The 19,997-nt window shown below is 35.4% G+C and overlaps 1 protein-coding gene across 3 annotated transcripts in view; it reads right to left on the bottom strand.

Moving 5' to 3' along the window:
- Positions 1-19,997, bottom strand: part of KCNH7 (potassium voltage-gated channel subfamily H member 7) — a 220,056-nt gene that overhangs the window by 44,504 nt on the left and 155,555 nt on the right. For all 3 annotated transcript variants that reach the window (XM_027678733.1, XM_027678734.1, XM_027678735.1), the window contains 2 exons: positions 19,335-19,549; positions 19-444 (listed from right to left, as the gene is read on the bottom strand). In XM_027678733.1, the coding sequence (XP_027534534.1) occupies positions 19-444; positions 19,335-19,549 (641 nt within the window). The remainder of the gene's footprint in view (positions 1-18; positions 445-19,334; positions 19,550-19,997) is intronic.

Below are 19,997 nucleotides of genomic sequence, written 5' to 3'. Positions count from 1 at the left end.
ATATTCATTTAAGCTTACCTCTTCAGAGCCAGAGCCAAAAATCAGCAGGTCAAAAGGTATTGCAGCAACCATGTCAATTAGGAACCAGCCTTTGAAGTAGTGAATTGCTATTTTTGCTGGGTCACTTACCACTTCTTCATTCTGGTTTACATATGTTGTTCTGAAGTTTATTAGAATGTCAATGATAAACATAATATCCACAATTAAATCTACAACATTCAGTGGGCTGCAGGAATATCCACACTCTCTCCTCTTCCGATCCTCACTATCATTCAGAAGGAAGGCAGCAGAGTAAGGGGTGAATATGGCCGTGTATATTACCAGCAACAAAATGAGCCAGTCCCAGACAGCTTTGAAAGGACTATAGTGCAATATAGTAAACTTGTTGATGCGAGGTGTCTGGAGTTTATATTCTGGTAGAACATCAGCCCCCAAGGATAGAACCTACAATAAGAAATATACCATGTCAATAAACAGGCAGTGTATCTATTGAAACTTTCAGTAAACTTAGAAAATACAGGACAAACTTTAAAAGTATTTCACTGTAGTTTTGAGGATTAAGCTTCAATTGGTGTTTTGGCAAACTAAACTTTTGTGAAATTCATAATCTCTGCCAGGTCCAATAAATTCACTGACAATTTTTCACGTTAGGTTGATTCTTGTCCCCTGTAGCAACCCTTAAGTGGCATATCTAGTACATAAAATCTGCATAATTAAGCATGTCATCAAATTCATTTATCCACCACATGATAACCTTGCCAGCCTGTTCACGGCCAGTGAATGACTTTCCTTGCAGTGATGTAGGGTTTTTCTCCCAAAGCAAATCTTTTGTCATTGGCTTAAATTCACTAAAAAGAGTCTGCTTTCATTAGAAATTGTATCAACCAGAAATAAAAAAACATTACAGAAAGGTCTGTCAGTGTCTTTAACAGCTATCTCCAATTTGAATCCTGTGTGTAGAAAACTTTCATGCGCAGATAGATTTCACTGAAGCTATAATTCTAGTTCAGCTAAAGCTGTGACAAAGAAGGATACCACAGGAGTATTGCTTTTTGCTCCACTTCTACTATTTTCAATGCCTAAAGCTTGTTATTATTCCTTTAGAAGTATGGATTTGTTATCTGCTGGTGTTATCTAAGTTGGATTTCAATTTTATTTGGAAGGATTATGTTTGTAAGCATTGCTTAATTTGCTGGCTCTGGAAGCTGAAATGTTTGCTTTGTTGCAAAGAACAAGCATAGTGTAGGCACCAGATAAAACAAATTTACTTTGGCTGCTGCTCCAGTATGACTGAACTCTGACAAGAAGGAACAAAACCTTTAAGGATAAGAAGGTAAATTATGTTTTTGCCCCTATTCAATGTTTGTTGCAGTTATAGAGACTGTCAGCAATGGTGCTAATTATTGCCTTCTGTGCTGCAAGTGATCTCCAAATCCTACGGGGCTCAGATCACCACTTCATTTTGCACAGACCACTGAACAAACATCAGATGGTGACAATCTTTAGTTACTACCCGTTGTGGCAATATTCATATTCGAGAAATCTTATACCCTTTTTCCTTCTACTTATTCGTTATTTCCATGCTAATTAAAAACAATTATATTTAGAAAATCATATATTTCCAAGGTTATTAAAATGAATAATTCTACTCAAATGAAATAATGATTGGAAGAAGTAATACCTTATCTGCAACATTGTCTGCTTTTATTTGCCTTTTTTTTTTTTACAGTAACTAGTTTGGGATTTGAGATTTCAGCTTGTTCAAGATGGAGGAAGTTCATGCTCCTCAAACCCAATCTTATAAAATTGTAAGGGTCAGCACACTTCTTTATGTTTAACATTCCAACAGCAAGTGTTGTATAAGGATCCTATCCTTAGTAATCTAGTGGGACTTCTTATTAAGTCAAGTTCTACTCTGAAAATGTTGTGAGAACACAAGGGTTAATAATCACTCTTCTTTAAACTGTGAAGGTAGAAACAATTAAACCATCCAAAAGATTATATGGTAGCTTTAAGCAACCATTAAGCACTGTGCTGATCCGGTGGTAGAGGTTGTTCATCAATTTTTTGTATTGTAACTAGGTCTTGCACTTAACTAATGGTGCTAGCTAATTTTTTATGCATCAAACACATTAGCTGGCAGCAAGCTGAAGCATTGCTTAGTCTTTTAAGCAGTCTTAATATTTTCAGACCCCCACCTGGTGAGTTGACAAGAATGTTTTCCTAGTATTTGAGAGCAGTGAGTACGTGTGACAGGGGAATTGCTATTTATAAAATTTGTATCACTGTTCTCCTGCTGGATTTACAGACAATGAAGGAAATGGATTAGACAAAAAGAACAATACAGCTTACTTCACAAGTTTCTTGCAGTTGCTTGAAAATTCCTGGCAGTGTGCTTCACTTCAGAGCAACACATAATGTAAATTTGACTTATTCCCCTGAAATCTGACTCCTAGTCTCATTTTAGTTACATTTAGTTACATTCCTAGGTTGATTTAGACTGAATTAGGTGAAACTGAAGAGTTAAAAAAAAAAGCCAATTGGACAAAATGAGGGTACAGCAGTATAAAAGTGATCGTAGCAGAAATGGATCCAACTTTTTTTGTTTTAGTTTCGTGGACACACACAGGAGAGACTGACTGACGGTTGTGAGTTTCATATTCATAATGTGATACAGAACTTTTTGTTTCTGCATTGCTTACTCGCATGCAATGAGAAGTGAAAACAAACACTCATGTAACTATTTTTGTTTGCTGTATCTTAAGAAAGAAGATGGGGCTTCATTTCTGAAATAAAAAAGAATCACAGTTGCACATACACAGAAATGAGAAAACAGTATTTAGTTTCATATTGGCGGTTTCCATAAAGACTAATTGAATATGAGATGAATTTGTCCTTTTGCTGTTCTGTAACATCCTTGCAAGGCTTGTGTACTGGTGTTGGCTAATCTTGGCCATCTTGGCTAGATAGAAGACTTCAGTTTACTTAGAAATCCACTCAAAAGACCTTTAATATTTCCACTTGATTAAAATAGATGTTGACAAATTCACTGTTAGTAAAAAGACGATTTATTAACTCTGGGAAATTTATTCTCTTCTGGGCAATGAAACTCTCATAGCTTGGATTGTAAAAGAGGTAGCTTAGGGAATGAAACATTTTTAAGCAGTGTGACTGGGACAAGAGTGAAATATTGCAGAGTTAAAAAGTCTTTGAACCTTGGGATAAGACATGATGAGAAAGCCAAGCTTTCTTGCATCTTACTTAAAAGAAGACTATAATGCTTAAATCACAAAAGTCATAGTAGCTGCAATGGGTTTCTCTTAAGAAAAATTAGAGGTATTCAACCTTGATGAAATACTATCTCGCTGTGGCTTTCCTGGTGAAAACAATAATGTATTTTTAACTGGTGTGTTTTACAGGCAGTATTAGATGATAAAATTCAATCTCTTTATAATGAGAACATCTCAAGGTTACATAAACTGTGCTGTATTTTGCCTTTTGAGTAAAGAACTCTGATATAAAATTCATCTTTTCCTCTGTTCCTGTTTATCCCATTCACTGTTAAATCAGCGCTGCTGCAAGTGAGAAGACTTCATTAAAACACATTTTTCATTCTGAGAATCTTGCTTAAGGTGTTTGAGAATCACAGACAGGGCTGGTGAACACCTTTAACTCTTTTTAGGTTCATGTGTTCATTTCCTAAGATCAAAAGTTCAAGGTAGCATTTATTATAGAAGGGCTGCAATCAGATATCCAGAAAAATATGGAGTGAGATCAAAATAACTGTCATAAATTCACAGGTTTTAGACAGATTTATCTTTCTGAAGTGTCTGGTAGCTTTCAGTTTCTCAAAGATAACAGTAGTTCATTGAAATTTAAAGAAAATATATTTAAGAAGAATGAAAATTTTTTATTGGCCTACGTTCTGTTAAGCAAGAGGAGAAAGGAAGGACATGTACCAGAGGAACACCAGAGTTACTCTCATGTGATAGTTAATAAAAAAAAAAATTCAGTAAGCCTTTATCACTTTAAATTGTATTACACTGTTTGTAGTGTTATTTTTTTCTGGGCAGTTCTAACATCTTTCCCCTTTAAGAAAACCTCCCTGGTACCAGGTATAATTTCTGTTCTGTGCTGTATTTAAAGGCCTTGTTTTGCACAGTATTTCTCGGTGAAGTGTCAAAGAGCCAAACTAGACTGATGTGCTTTGCAACACATTGGCAAGATGCTTCACTAGGTAGCTGGATTGTGAAGGGGACTCTTGTTACATACTTTGTGACATCAGAGGCAGCAACAGCATTTGACTCTTCTTCCCTGTACAAGTTCTTAAATAAAATGGAATATACAGGCAAAATGTTAGACAAGACGTGGGATGATCTGGGAATTCTACTCTGGTGTCTGCTATTGAGTTTCTCAGACATCTTAGGCAAGCTGATGTTTAACCCAACTTCTGTCAAGTAGAGAGAATAATATTTACCTACTAAGCTGACAGTATCCTGCAAAGGAGAATGAGCAGAAAACATTTATAAAAGCTGTTCAAGAGCAATGGACTATCATAATTCTTACTTCTCTAAATTTAGTTGATTTTTTTTTTAGGATTAATTCACACAAATATTTGTCCTCTTCTCCTGCACCAAATGAAGTGTGACCAGCAGGTCGAGAGAGGTGATTTTTTCCTCTCTACTCCACTTTCATGAGACCCTACCTGGAGTCTGCATCCAGCTGTGGGGCCGCCTGCATAAGAAGGACGTGGACCTGTTGGGGTGAGTCCAAAGGAGGCCACAAAGATGATCAGGGGGCTGGAGTACCTCTCTTAATGAACACGGGCTGAGTTAGGGTTGTTCAGCCTGGAGAAGGGAAGGCTCCAGGGAGACCTTATAAGCACCTTCCAGTACCTACAAAGGGCCTAAAGAAAGTCAGAGAGAGGCTTTTTACAAGAGGACGAGGGGTAATGGCTTTAAACTGAGAGAGGGCAGGTTTAGATCAAATATTAGGATGTAATTCTTTGTGAGGGTGGTAAGACACTGGAACTGGTTGCCCAAAGAAGTTGTGGAAGCCTCATCCCTGTCAGAATGTTCAAGGCCAGGTTGGATGGGGCACTGAGCAACCTTATCTAGTGGAAGGTAGCCTGGTCCATGCCAGAGAGATTGGAATGAGATGATCTTTAGGGTCCCTTCCAACCCAAACCGTTCTATCATTCTGTGATTCTGCTATTGAAACTGTACAGTTTCAAGAGACTCTGGGAGACTCATACTGCTATGTATCACATGTATATTCATAATTTTTGTTCTGAGGCATTTTCAGTCTCAATTTATTAAAGAATGCAAATACACACAGTAAAAACCAAAGATGCATAATAGTGTATTAATAAATCATAAGAGAAATCATAAATGATGAATGCCACCATGAATTGTTAAAGAAGTGTTTCTGTCAAACCACTGCATGGATTTAGAGTATGGTTTCCTGGCTATTCTAGCACTCTATGAGAGCAAGTGTGGGGTAGGGTTATCATATGCTGGACCATGGCTCTTCTAGTGACTATTGAGCACACGGACATGGAAAACAACCAGAAAGCGTGCCTCATGCATTCAAGAAGCACTGAACTCATTCCATGAGCATATTGTGATTGTATGGACCAAATTCTATATGCAAGTAATTCAGAAAATGTTTGAACTTTTTCACTTCTGCTCAGAATTCATAATATATTTGTCCTGTATATTTTCAAACAGAGAGCAGATAGGTGACTATTGTACACTCACAAACCCAATATGTAACATATTCACAATCTAGTTGACACCTTTCATCATAGACAGAACCACTGCACATCCAGAAAATTTGAACAAAGAGCAGTGTTTACAGGTGACAAAATACCAAAAGAGGTATATAGGCTTGGGGAAAACCCAATAGTTTTAAGATCATAGAATCATATGATAGATCACAGATCATTGTAGAATCAAGATAGGTGGATACTGAGTATATCTTTGTGAAAAGTAGATGTGGAAGTTTGGTGGGTGCAAAGCTTAATAAATTAGATTTTCAGAAAGGTACTTTGCTATTTCTCATGAGCAAGTGTGCCTCATATGAACTGTATATTTAAATGATGTAGTTATATTCAGTACTAAATACTGCTACTTCTGCAACTGATGAACTGAAGTGAAGCTTGTACTAACAAGGTTAGCTCTTGCATAGCACCTTTCATGTTAAGAGAATTTCATAAACATTTAATAAAGTTCAAGCTATAAATATAGTACCAAAATACTTGGGGACTTTAAAATAAACATTTATCTCACCTATAAAACATCCTGTGTAAAACTATGGAAGATGCTACCAGTCCAAATACAATGTTGAAATATTTATTTATGGGAAATAGTATATGACATGAAAAAATATTATTTTGCCAATATCTTGCTGGACTCAGTCCCATGTCAGGTGCACAGCCCTGAGAGGTGAGTGGATAATCATTCCTGCGTCTTTAAGTCAGGAAAGCTGCAGCAAATCTAGAAACAAATCAGCTCTGTGTATGCTAAGAGACTTGAATATCTTTATCATGTGATTGAAGAAACTTTAAAATTTCTGATTGTGTAAAGTGTATTCAGCACCAAGACATGAAATTCACATGAAAAAGAAACAGAACCAGGATGATTATATTATGGACATTATTGTAGACAGTGAAAAATAAGGGAATGAATTTGTCAGAACATTTGACTTTTCTGATCTTCTAATCCAAATACACTTCAAGGTTGATTCAGAAAGCAAAAAATCATCCATACTTGTTATCTGATTGTAAAAGTGGAAGGTGACTACATTAATGAACTGTAAAGATGTTGTGTTTACTCAAAGAACATAGACAAGTGGTAATATGAGAACGTTCATATCCTTCTAATTTTTATAGGTGGTTTCTATTGATTATTAGGCTAGGTTAATCTCAATGAGCTGTAGGTATTTTCACAAAACATGAAAAGCTATTTAGTTTAATATTTTTTTTTCCAACAGGATTTTTAACTCTGTACAGGAGTTAAACAAGTTTGTTGTTGTTGACTAGGAAATCTAGGAAGGTAGAATCTCCCAGGTGCAAGTAAAGCTAAGTTACTATTCCTGTTTACTCTTTGATACAACTCATGGTGCAGAATAAACACTGCCATCCCAAGAGTACAGTCTCTTCCTTTTAACTGGCAATTTTGAACTAATTTTCAGATCTTTATCAATAAGACCAATAACAATATTGAAAAGGAAAAACTTGGAAAACAAAATGAGAAACATGAATCAGATACAGAAGCTAAAGCCATATTTCTGTAATAATTAACTCTTTTTGTCATGACCATAAACCTTAGATATGAATGACAGCATGCTCAAAAAATGAGGCAGTGTTACTTCAACTTTAAAATTATTTTAATAGATTTTGTAGAACTCTTTTCCCTGGATATAACATCTCCTGGCACTCTTTTCTCCTGTGTATTAGTTCTATTGAAGCTGCTAAGCTATAACTAGCAAGTACATCTCTTCCCTTTTCTTCTCTATTCGTACTGTTACCATGAGACCTCTACAGAGGAGATCTCTGAATCTAGAAAGAATCAAAAATAAATATTACACGAATACTAGTGAACAAATGGAAATTAAACCAACATTGGCTTTCTGATAGTAGGCATTACCTAATTCCCTGAAAGACTATAATAGACTCATATTTCAGTCATCTTGATGATTGTCTTCCTTATGCAGACATGAACAACTAACAAGATTACACCAGTACTGAAAGAAAGTTGAAGTGCTTTTGATTTAGTGCACCTTGCAAACACAACATTATATACTGCTTTCATATATCAGCATTAAAGGGCATTTTTCCATGTAGAAAATATTTTTACGTGTCTTTCAAAGACAGCTATTCAGGAACATCTTCTGAATAGGAACGTTAATACTTGTTTTATTCTTTTGTCTTTATTAAGTGCTTTAAAATAACGTAGTATGACTGTATATAATGCTGAATGCTAAAACATTCTCTATGAGACTGTTTGAAGTATAACAACGAGGTTTTATAACACAGTGTCTTAATGACCTCCATATTTTTTAAGATAATTTTTTGTTACAGAAAATTTGCTGCCGTGTGAAAATATGACTTGTCCTTGCCTGTCCTATATGTTTCCCATTTGGAACTTCAGAGAGAAGAGGATATCAACTTCTTATTTAAACAATGGGCTCAATATTTCTTTTTTTGCAGGGTCAGAAACAGCACAATGCATTTTTGTTGTTGTTGTTGTTGTTTTTTACTTTTTTTTTATTTTAGGTAGACATTGAAACTGAAATTTTGTTTTTAATGGCAGAGCCTGAAAAAGTCAAAGCTTATCTGACCATATTTTAAGCTTATTTGAGCGTATTTTAATTTTTCTTTTCCAGATGTCAGTCTGTCACTAGATGAAGCTTGTTTGAGAGCAATGGGACTTCCAGGGACTGCTGAGAGCCTTACAGGACTGAGGCCATGAAGTGCCAAACTTTTATAAAGTTATCAAATAATTATATAAATCTATTCAGCTAAACATATTTACTTACAAAGTAACCCAAAATCTTCAAATTGTTAAGGAAATTTATGTATGTCCTGAAATTAAAGCAGTAGAACAACTTTTTTCTCATATTTGTTCAGTAAAGTTGTGCAGATTTCATGGAAATAGTATTTATTAGATATTACCATCAAACAAAACCGTTTCACCAAACTTGAATGTATGCAATAATTTAGAAAACTCACTATCTATAATTTGTTTTTTTCATTAATCTAGAAGTTAAAAAAGAGAAAACATGTTTATATTTTCATTTTCCATTCATTATTTTCCATTAAAATATTAGGAAATGGTGTACAGATCTTAAACCTCAGGAGACTCTTCCTGCCAGTCAGTATATAACCACTTTCATATTTGTGGGTAATGCACCATCAGAGTAACACTTAGAAGCATATAGATTTACTGACAGTGCTTTACTAAACCTTAAATCTCAACTTAGTGATATAAAGTTTATCAAAGAAGACATTAAAAACTGACTTTTTTAGCAAACATTAATGAAAGAATATGTATTAAAAGTTATGTAACCCTTTTCTTTAATATGCACTAAGAGATGTTTTTCAGAAGAGAGAAAATGTTATCTTTCAAAATTCTGGTGAATGCACTTCTGGCAACACTTAGCTGCTAACAAACATTTATATGCATGATAACAAAACATCAAGGGTTACATTTGTAATAAGGTCTTAGGTTATTGTGTAGTTTTTAGTCACCTAAAAGATATTTTCTGTTATCTGTTCATGGCACGGCAACAAAACCAGTATAGTTTGTGCTTGATGTTATCTCATCTTCCTCACAATATTTATGAAAAAGGTATCTTTCATCATTATCTATTTAGACTGGTTTGGTAGCTGTCAAATATTTTGATGCAGATAAAGAAAAGCATAAAAGCTGTAAGAATTTCTGAAGTGCGTGGAGTGAAAATGAAGCAGCTACATCCATAGTTTCATTCTATGATTATGGTACTTACTAACATAATTGTCAGGAGTAAAGAAGAAAGGAAGAAAAGATCCTTATGCACATATTCATATTGAAGTTTAACCTTCAGTTTCATGGTAAATATTTTTTCCATAATAAGCAAAATAAACAAACTTTAGTTTCTAGAAAATTAGAAAATTAGACCCCTTAGTGTTTAAAAACATGTGAACTGCAATTGAAACTGCTTAGGTAGATGGGGAAAAGCTTACTTTAGAAATGTCCATCTCCCTTATGGCTCTCTGTGTTTGTGCCTACTGAGCATATTCCAACCTGATTCACTTAAACTAGACATTTAGTCTTAGTGTTCTGCCCAGGTTTCCCAGGTTCCTCTCTCAACATCGCTTGTAGGAAAGTTTGGTGCATTACCCAAACTTCTATCAAATCTGGTCAGCAATATTTTAACCAAAAAGCCATTTGGCAAAGGTAGATGGAACAGATTACACACACGTACACATAATGTGATGATACAAATTAAATTTCATTAGCAAAATCAACCTATAAAAACATGATCCAGATTTCTAGGGCCATCCATTCAATTCTTACTCATTAGGCAGAGGAAAAGAGTGGAGTTGTGACTATAGGGAACGGACAGACAGACTTGCCTGTCCTCAGCCAGTAGCTGGATCTTACATTAGACACTTTTTTATGATGTAAAAACATATTTAGGTTTTGAGGAATTGTGGCAAGATGGTACGACCTTCATGGTGATTCTGCACTACCTACTCTGGTACTCTAACAAAACAAAAATAGCACAGAAGCAGTGAGACAAAACTAACTCATTGGGAGCTCTACCTTGCCTGTATTATGTGAGATATAGCTCATGCTTAGGAGACAACAGGATGTTTTATTTAAGGATTTAATCAGTGTCATGGTTCTGGCTGGGGGAGACTTAATTTTCTTCTTAGTAACTGGCACAGTGCTCTGTTTTGGATTTAGTATGAGGATAATGTTGACAACACACAGATGTGTTGGTTGCTAAGTGGTGCTCACCCTAAGTACTGGACTTTTCAGTTTCCCATGCTCTGCTAATGAGTAGGAGCACAAAAAGCTGCAAGGGAGTATGGCCAGGAGAGCTGACATGATCTGGATGAAGGGATATTCCATAGCATAGAATGTCATGTCCACTATATAAACTGAGGGGCATTACTATGAAGAGGGAGTGATCGCAGCTCAGGAACAGGCTTGGCATCAGTCAGCAAGCAATTGTATTGTAAAATACTTATTTTTCTTGGGTCTTCTCTCTCTCTCTTTTGCTCAATTTCTCTCCCTCTCCCTCTCCCTCTCCCTCTCCCTCTCCCTCTCCCTCTCTTTTTAATTACAATTGCTATTAGTATCACTATTATTATTACTATTATATTATTTTATTTTGTTTCAGTTATGAAGCTGTTCTTATCTTGACCTACAAGTTTTACTTTTTTTTTCTCCTGATTCTCCCTGTCATCCCACTGAGAGGACAGGAGGGACCTGAGCAAGCTGCTGTATAGAACTTAGTTGCCAGCTGGGGTATACTCACCAGGCTGTCTGAAGCTGAACAATGCCTTCTTATGCCAGCTTCTAAGATGTTAAATGAGAAGTAGTTACTGCAATTTCCATAATTAAAAAGATACTGCCTTAATGTTAAATTGGCAATTCTTTAAATAAAAAAACTTATGCCTGAAAATACACCCAAAGTACCTTAAAGACAATTTCACCATGTGCTACAGTAAAAGATTTATTCAATTGTCAAGGAAAACTAGACTTACCTAAGATAAATCTAATACAAGTCCACTCTGATATCAAGAAGAAGAAACTCTGAGCTTTCTATGTACTATAAATATCAACTAAATAGTCATACAATTTAGGCACTTTATTACAGACAGATTTTTATTTTATAGTATATTTCTACACTTTAGATGGCCTGAACTAGCCACTTTTAGTAAATACCTCCTAGAGATTTTGTTGTGCTACGCTCGTTAATTTTATGTTCAGTAACTGCCATACCACCCATAAAGCTCAATAAATGCTTTGAAAATTCATGTCCCCACACTTATTAACACTCTCTGTCATAAACAAAGTATTTGTAATTCAATGACCGATTGGTTTTTGATTCATACATCTGGTTCCTGATTTTTCCCTTACTGTGATTTTATTGATATTTCAATACAATTTAAGGAGTGTTCCTCCTATTTTTTTTTCCAAATCTTTATCTCTAAACTATTCTGGGTTTGCCCTTCTCTGTTGATTCCATTACCAGTTACAAGTTGAAAGCATCATCCAAGTTCTAACATGTGACAGGTAATAGATAAGGACAATGACCTTCTCATTTATCTTATTAATTTTGAGGGCATTCAGAATTCATCAAACAACACACTATGCTGACTGGAGTTGATGGTCTTTGCTATTTCTTACTATTTCTGCTACTATGAAAAAAATCTTAAATCCTATCAAACACTAACCAGAAAATATTTTCCTTACCTGCCAACACATCAAAACCAACCAATTCACGTGCTTTTGTCTTCCCCCCTGCCCAAGTCAAAAGAAAACAGCCTTGCAGCTATTTCTCTTTCATATGCTTAAGACCACCTTAAGTATTAGAAGATAACTGTTTTATAGTCACCCCCATACTACCTGTGAATTGCAGGAACTTTTTACTCTTTAAAATTTAGTTTATTCATTAACTTTTCTCATTAGTGATGTGTAGGAACGTACAAATTTCCTTGAAAACGTTCATCTTTCAAATTACCCACCAGTTTCTCAATTTGTGTATTTGCTAGTATTACATTAAAAGGTAAAAGATTATTAAATTGTTAGCTGAACATACCTGCCTTTTTTTTCTGATGAAAATGACTCTTAATAGGTGTGAATATATAATTTCAGGTAAATGCTAAACATTGGCTGTCCAGCTTATGGCATTTTGTGGCTGAATCCAACATTGGTACTACAGTATGTACATGTGAGGTGCCTGACAGTAGAACTGAGTTCAGAATCCAGACCATATGAGGGTAAGGGCACTAGACAGGGAGGAAGGTAGTCTTGAGACCAAATCCATGGTGCCCAGGGTTATATTTGTGGATTTTTTAACAGATGATCATTTATATAAGATAAGTAACAGGCAAAACACTCTGGAATTACAACACAGGACCACCTCTTTCTAAATGATTGTCCTAAATGTTAGCTACACCAGCAGTGGTCTTGAAAAAGGGCAGCTCTTTGTGACCCATGACATCCTGAATTTTTGCCCTCTTCCCTCCCTCTTTCCACATACCAGTCGATATTGCTGTCTATTGCTGGGTGATTTTCTCTGGGAAAACATATCCTTATGCTGACCTAAACATAGGAACTGTTTCCTGAGTTAACATGGTAACCACCAGACTGATGTAACTTTGAAGTTGTGCTGTTTTACGTAGGAGGTTGGGCTAGATGGCCTCTAGAGGTCTCTTTCACATTATATTTTTGTATGGTTCTAAGGTTACTCGAAAGAGGGACTGTGACTTCTTTTGTAGCTGTTTTAAGGCAACTGTAACTATATGTGGGAAAGGTATTATTTCAGACTGCACATATCAAATGAATCAGAGGATTCCCATAGTTCTCTGGATCTCGGTGGGGCTTGGCTTCTTGCAGTTCATGGTGAGACTGTTCTGGTAGGTGTCGACACTATTGGTTTCAGCACAGTAACCTACTAAGTTTAGAAAATTCCAAGGTCAATTCACCAGGAAGTAGGAGTTTGGGGGTTTATAGCTCTAGTCTAGAGAAATGAGACTTATTCGAACGCTGCCAACACCTTGGTTTCAATCAGCTTTACTTGCATTGTAGGGCATCAGTTCTTACACCCTCAACACTTTTAACAAATTATTTGCAGAAAAAATTACAATGCAGTCTGAAAGCCTGTGTCTGTCTATTTTCCCCCACTTATTAGCATCAAAAGAGGAATGTTGCTTTGGTTAACGATCTATTATTAACAAGAGTCATATCCTCCATTTCATGTTAGCATCAAGGTAGTAACAACAAAGAGATCACACAAAACATTGATTACTCAAAAATGTAATTCATAGAAGATACTGGATACTTTTTCCCAACTCAGCAAAATCAGGTAATCTGTTTTTCAGAAGAGTAGATCTTGGGGGAAGGACATGGACTAATTAAGGATGCATCCAGGTTACATGCTTCAAAGCAGCTGGGCTTTCCGACTGCTCCGTTTCTACCATATGTTGTGAAATCTTCTCAAAACACTGCAGCAGTTCAGATGCCTTAGCCCATTCAGCTGTCACAAAAAGAAGAGACTCTACTCTAAGGAAGGAATATTTTGTCTTTTGCAGTTGTTGTGAAACTTATTACTTGGTGCAACAGAAGTAATTACAAAGAAAATACTATGTTTTCTTCTGAAACTGAACAAAACAGTGGGCTTTATTTTCTGCTTCCATGCACTTTGTATAGTTACTTGCTCTGGCGCAAAAGGTACTACTCTCCAGTTTTGGTGACACTTTGCACAGGTTTAAATAGCTACCATGAGACCAGGGTATTTTTATTAGTTTTACCATGATTTCTCTGTTTTTCTTCTTTTCACACACAGTGTGCCACAACTTCTAAATGACAATGAAACTAAACACATTCATACTATTTCTATATTACATCTATATTAATTACAAGGTCTAATTATATAATGACAATTAAAGATGAAATTTTATTGCATTAGGCTGCTAAGTATTATTGTAGAGAAAAGGAATAATTCCTGAATAAACTGTCAATTTACAAATAATAGGAAAAAGAAGATTGTCACTACAGAGGAAATTTGAACTTTCCATACAATAACAAGGAAATGTTGGTTCTGCTTACCCACAATTTCATTATTATATGCAATGCCTTACTGTGTAATTAGAAGACATCAAAATTGTTTTCCCTTAATTCAGAATTTTCTGCTTCATGTCAGCTTGTGTTCCAAAATGAACAGCCTTGAAATGTTGTGTGTATGTGAGTTATTGCATGATGTAAACAGTGCAGTGTGTCAGCTGAATCAGACTGCTGAAAACGTATAGATCAATAACCTAGTTTATTTTTAGGTCTTATATTGCCCCTCTCTGTTGTCAATGCTGCTAGTCATCTTTCAGCCTGAAAACCTGAAGGTCAGTTTGAAGTCATGATCATACAATAGTTCTTTTTATATCAACAGCTTTATTGGCCTTGTGGGGATACTGTTACTTATTTCTTAATCTTTTGGGGAATTGAATGGAGTGTGGCCAGATTACAAAAACATACAGTGACACTGCAAGGTCTATTGCTTCATACGTGACCCCCCCCCAGCCCCTCCTTCACTGACAGCTCTATTTTCAGAAGATTTGTGGGTGTTCAGTATGTCTGCAAAACAGATCATACTCTTCTGTGTATCCTGTCAAGGTACATACTTATTATTTCATCAGCCATATGACCAGTTTGGGTGTATATGTTTCCTCCAGGTGGGTAGATAATGAAACTGTTTTGAACAGTATTATTTGCAAGAAGTTTAAAGATCAGAGAGTTTTACCTTCCTGTAATTCAGTTATTGAGACAAATCATAAATAACAGATACATATTAGGTCTTTCAACCACATGCTATATCCTGTCAGACTGATGAATTTCAAGGGTATGAATAAATCTCTGGACACTAGTGATCAAGAGAAACAAAACAGTTTTTCTTAAACAACACAGTAAAGAGAGGAGTAATTTACCCTTTTATTAACTAGGACAGTTATTGTTTGTTGACAGTGTTAGGTTATAGGAATTCAGGAATTCTCTCTTTTCTTTAAAAACAAGCATAGATACTGACTACTCTAGTCTTCATGCTGCTCACAACTTTGGAGCCATACATCAGTGGGAACTGGATGTGTAAGAAGCTTTGCAATAAATCAGTATTCAAACAAAAGATAAAATCAGTTACTGTTGCGCCTTTGCACACTGCAATTTTAAGACCAGACGTCACCTTTATGAATTCATAAAAAATGCTAAAAGACAGATGTCAAATTTTTGCCCTACTGCTTTCTTTAATAAAAGTCTACTTTTTGTGCCTCTAGGAAGACTTGTCTCTTTCTAACAATCAGTGCCAGGACCCCAACTGAACCTGTCAGTGCAAAAGAGTGCAGAAATCGGACTGCACCCCTGAACAGACTGTCCAAAAAAAAAAAGAATAACGGAAAAAAGCAAAGTGAGACTCCTCTGGAAGAGAGTGACTTTAGCACATCTGGAAATTATGATGAGAAACATTAAGAACCCAAAATTTTTAGTAAAGTGGAATGGAAATGTAAATTTAATTTAGTGACAAATATATGCAGTGGAATATAACAATGCCAACTTATCAATAAGGACTATCTGAAGCTACTGCTGAGCTATTTCTCTAAGTAAAAGTCAATCTTATGCAGAAACAGGCATCCAGAAGATGTTATGCTACTCTGCATTATACAAGGAGTTTTGATTAGTGAAGCCCCAGGTGAAAAACCAGGCAAAGCAATCAGAGAATCTACTTATTCAGGACCATCACATGCTCAGCACTTCACTGCAAGCTATATTTTAAGGCAATTTTCATCTCTACATGATGTCCTGGACATGCTTGCTAAGTAGTAAGACAGTATTGAAAGGTTCTTTGCAGTAGAATTTATAACACAGCTCTTCTTGAAGAGATTAATTTATTTGTATTATTTAAAAGGTAAGATGTTATGGATTTTATGTATCTATTTATTAATTTTTGTACTGAAATCTTATTTTTCCACCTGAATTTCAAAGTTTAAATTTTTCACTCAAAGTATAAACCACTGTCCCACAACATCTTTTCCTCCTCAAATTATTTTCTAAACTTTATTCTTCTGTCTTCTACTAATTTATTCCACTAAAATATTTCTACTAAAGTATTTCACTCCTCTTTCAATGCTTTCTTAAAATGCATAACTGCCTCTAAACACAGTGGCCATGACTCTTTTATTTACTTTATTCATTGTTCTTCCTCTACCCTCTGAAGGTAGCTATGTGTTATCCCTTCCTTCCTTTTTCACTGTCTTCATGACCTGAATTACCTCTTCAGCTTGTGGATATTATAGAAGTCATACAGGTGTTATCTCTGGAAAGAACTTGTTGTATCTTGTGATACTGATACTTGGTTTGATATTATTGATGCATGAGAGAGAATCCAGAGTGCAGTGATCCAACAGGGAAGCTCTCTGATACCTTAGTATGGTGAAAATAGAATCCACATCCCTGTATTTTTAGTAGCACAGTGAGGAGCCACCATAGTGAAAATGTCAGGTTATAACAGCAGGACCAAGTTTCTCAGCAAGACTGAGGAAAGGGAGAAAGATAATAAGGATTACAAAGGGAGAGATGGACAGATGTATGTCTGAATGGTGCAATATACATCTGGAAGTAGCCTTCCTTGTCATCAAATTCTGCAATCCCAGAAACGTACAACATGTTATCTATCCCATTACGACATTTTATTCAGGCTCTTTTTAACAACATTTAGAATTCCTGTCCTAACTTCTTTTATTAGAGGACTGTTTCAGAATGTCACGACTGATTAAGGGTGATCTTTAAACTTACCATGGCCGTTTTATACACATGAGCATATCCCTATCTCATCTAATGATTCCACCATATTCTATCTCATCACTACGCTCAAACCTTCCAAAACCCCTTTTGCACTATTCTGCAGATACAAAATGGATCTCTGGCCTATGAAAAGATTTGCAAAGAAATTTATAGGCAGACATGCAGTGGAACCTTCAAAGTGCTCACTCGTATGAAACATACTGAATCACTGGGATTAGAAACATAAGACTAAAACTAGCCGCTTTAATTGTCTAACTGTCTATTTCTAATCTAATTCTTGAATAACTAGTTAACTAGATCTTTTACCAGAGTAATATTATAGACCTACATTTACTTATACCTCCCAGGAGTTTCTCTCTGTACCTAACTCTAGAGTTTAGGATGCAGCAGAAACTAAAAACTTTGATAAGTGAATGTAATAAGAGAAAAAGCACCAGCTGCAGGGAATTATTTCCAATTATAATGAGTGGTATGTCATCAAACTTTGCTATGCAAATTGTCCTCTGCAAATCAGTTGAGATCATTCTAGAAAAGGACATAAACCAATGTCAAATTAAATTGGAAGGCTTTTGCAAAGTATTAAGATTTTATAGAGCACTTCAAATTTAATTTTGTGTTTAGTTGCTATCAATTTTCCTGGAAAGTTTAGCTGATCCAAGCCATTTCCATGGGACTTTTCACAACATCTAAATTATTTGGAGAATAAGCACATATTTTTTTTTAAAATTCCTGCCTCACCCCCCATAACAGTGTCACTAGTACACAGAAACTCAGCACCCTGGCACTAATTAGCCAGTCAGAATTTAAAAAAAAATAAAAAAAATCTAGCTTGCCTCATGCTTACATAACTCATAAAAATTGGTCATTTTTATATAACTTGACTTTTTTTGCTATATTAGCTGTGAAAAGATTTCTATGTATAACTACTATGAATAATTTAAAACATATCAAAAAAGATCCAGAAGAGATTAAATCTTTCACAACTGACCAGAGAAGAAAGGACAATGGTTGCAGATTCAAGTTAGCTATCAACAACTAAATATATGAAAGATAAAAATCCAATTACTTTTTAGGCACTAACTGATCTCAAAATAGAACTGATAGAACCTTTATCTCTATTTCTCTAGGAGAGTGTACAATACATTTCTTTATATATCTGTCAAAGGGAGTAGGAGAATGGACAATATCTGGCACAGCACCAATGTAGAGAAGCTGCAGTCTGGTCTATAGAAGGCAGGTCTGCAGTTAGGGACTGGTTTAGGGGTGGACTTCTCAGTGCTGGGTTAGTGGTCGAACTCGAGGATCTTAAAGGTCTTTTCCAACCTAAACAATTCTATCATTCTATGATTCTAAGTAAAAAGTTACTCTTGGTAAGGTCTTCCTTATGGAATATGTATTGGCGTTCTGATACAAAGCACTTCTAACCTCTGTCAGTGTATGGGCATTTAAGGGCCAACTCTCTGCTTACTAACATTGTAAAAGTTATTTGGGATACTAACATCTCTTGATTTTTTTTTTCAGTATGTTGCACATTGGTAGCCTGTCCTAGTCAATCTCCAAATGAGACTATAACACAAGTGTAATAATTATACTGAATTTAGCTGAAAAATTCTGTTTACTTCAGAGGGCACTGAAGTCAAGCACTATTTGTCTTACAGTGAAGGAATATGCTATCTTGAATTATTTTCAGCTTTGTTTCAATTTTAAGCCTCATTCACAAGCCTGACAGAATATATCATACATCCAGTCCAAAGGTATCTGCTTTTCATTTTGACAGCCTTTTTGATGTACAGGTATGGAAAAGACACCCACAAGGAAAAGCATTATGAAAAGCCAAAGAACTAGATGATAAATTGCAAGATGTAATTATGATGCTTAGACCAGTGGCACAATCACTTACCATTTTTTGTTGTGCCTTACACTAATGAGCAATTCATAATGCTGAGAAAAATTAAGAATGAAACTAAAATTTATGAATGACAGTAATCACTGAAATTAATGGAATTATTTGGGGCACTTGGTGTATACCATGTTTTCTTTTCCAATAAAAAATAGAGAGCTGAAAAGTTTTGTTTGTTAGCAGTATCATCTAATTCTGTAAACTACCTTGTGCAAGCAAATTGAAGGTAAATTAATTAATGGCTCGTAGCCTTCAAATTATCTTGGAGATAGTAAAATCATTCATGGAAATAGTAACAATCTATTGAATAGGTTGATTATGAGCTCCACAAAATTGAAAATGAACTAAAATAATGTGTATTACCTTACCTGGGTAACCTTCTCTGTTACGTTGTGCGTTCGGTCTTTCACCTTAGGTGCAATAATTGCTTTCTCCGAAGAAGGAGGAGATGAAGATTTTTTTTCACTTTTGATATCTGAAAAGTTCAGTGTGAGTTGAGGAATTTTGTTGATTGTACTGTATTTGTTGAGATTTGAATCTGATGTGGATCCCAACAGACTGGACTTGATATGATTGAAAGGCCCTGAAAAATCAGAACACATATTTAGAATTTGATAAATGCAGAAAAATAAATTGTCATTAATGTTTCAGTGCGGTATGTTAAGAGGGTAGTTAAAAATATATTTTTTTATAGTACTTGTTAATAGTAAAAAAAAAATCTACATTTTAAAAATAACTCTATTGCTAATGAAATTCCAATCTAGTACTGGCTATAAATATGACATTTCCTTCACATATAGCCCTCAATATTTTTTTATAAGGTACATGAATTGCAAAGTACATGCACCAATCCTTACTTGTTTTCACATTACTCAAAATGCTGGTGTGCTCTTACTGTAATTCTGACTGAATACAAGAACTATATTCTCATTTGTTTATAAGAGCGGAAATAGGACACATGATTATGTAAGAGTGCCTGGAATTAGTAAAGGCTCTATTATCACATCTGTACCTTGCTTGTGCTCACATGA

This window comes from Neopelma chrysocephalum, unplaced genomic scaffold (assembly GCF_003984885.1).
Source record: "Neopelma chrysocephalum unplaced genomic scaffold, ASM398488v2 Primary Assembly neopelma1_44, whole genome shotgun sequence".
Taxonomy (NCBI): domain Eukaryota; kingdom Metazoa; phylum Chordata; class Aves; order Passeriformes; family Pipridae; genus Neopelma; species Neopelma chrysocephalum.
Note: the sequence above shows the minus strand (reverse complement) of the source record. Positions and strands in the feature narration are given on the sequence as shown.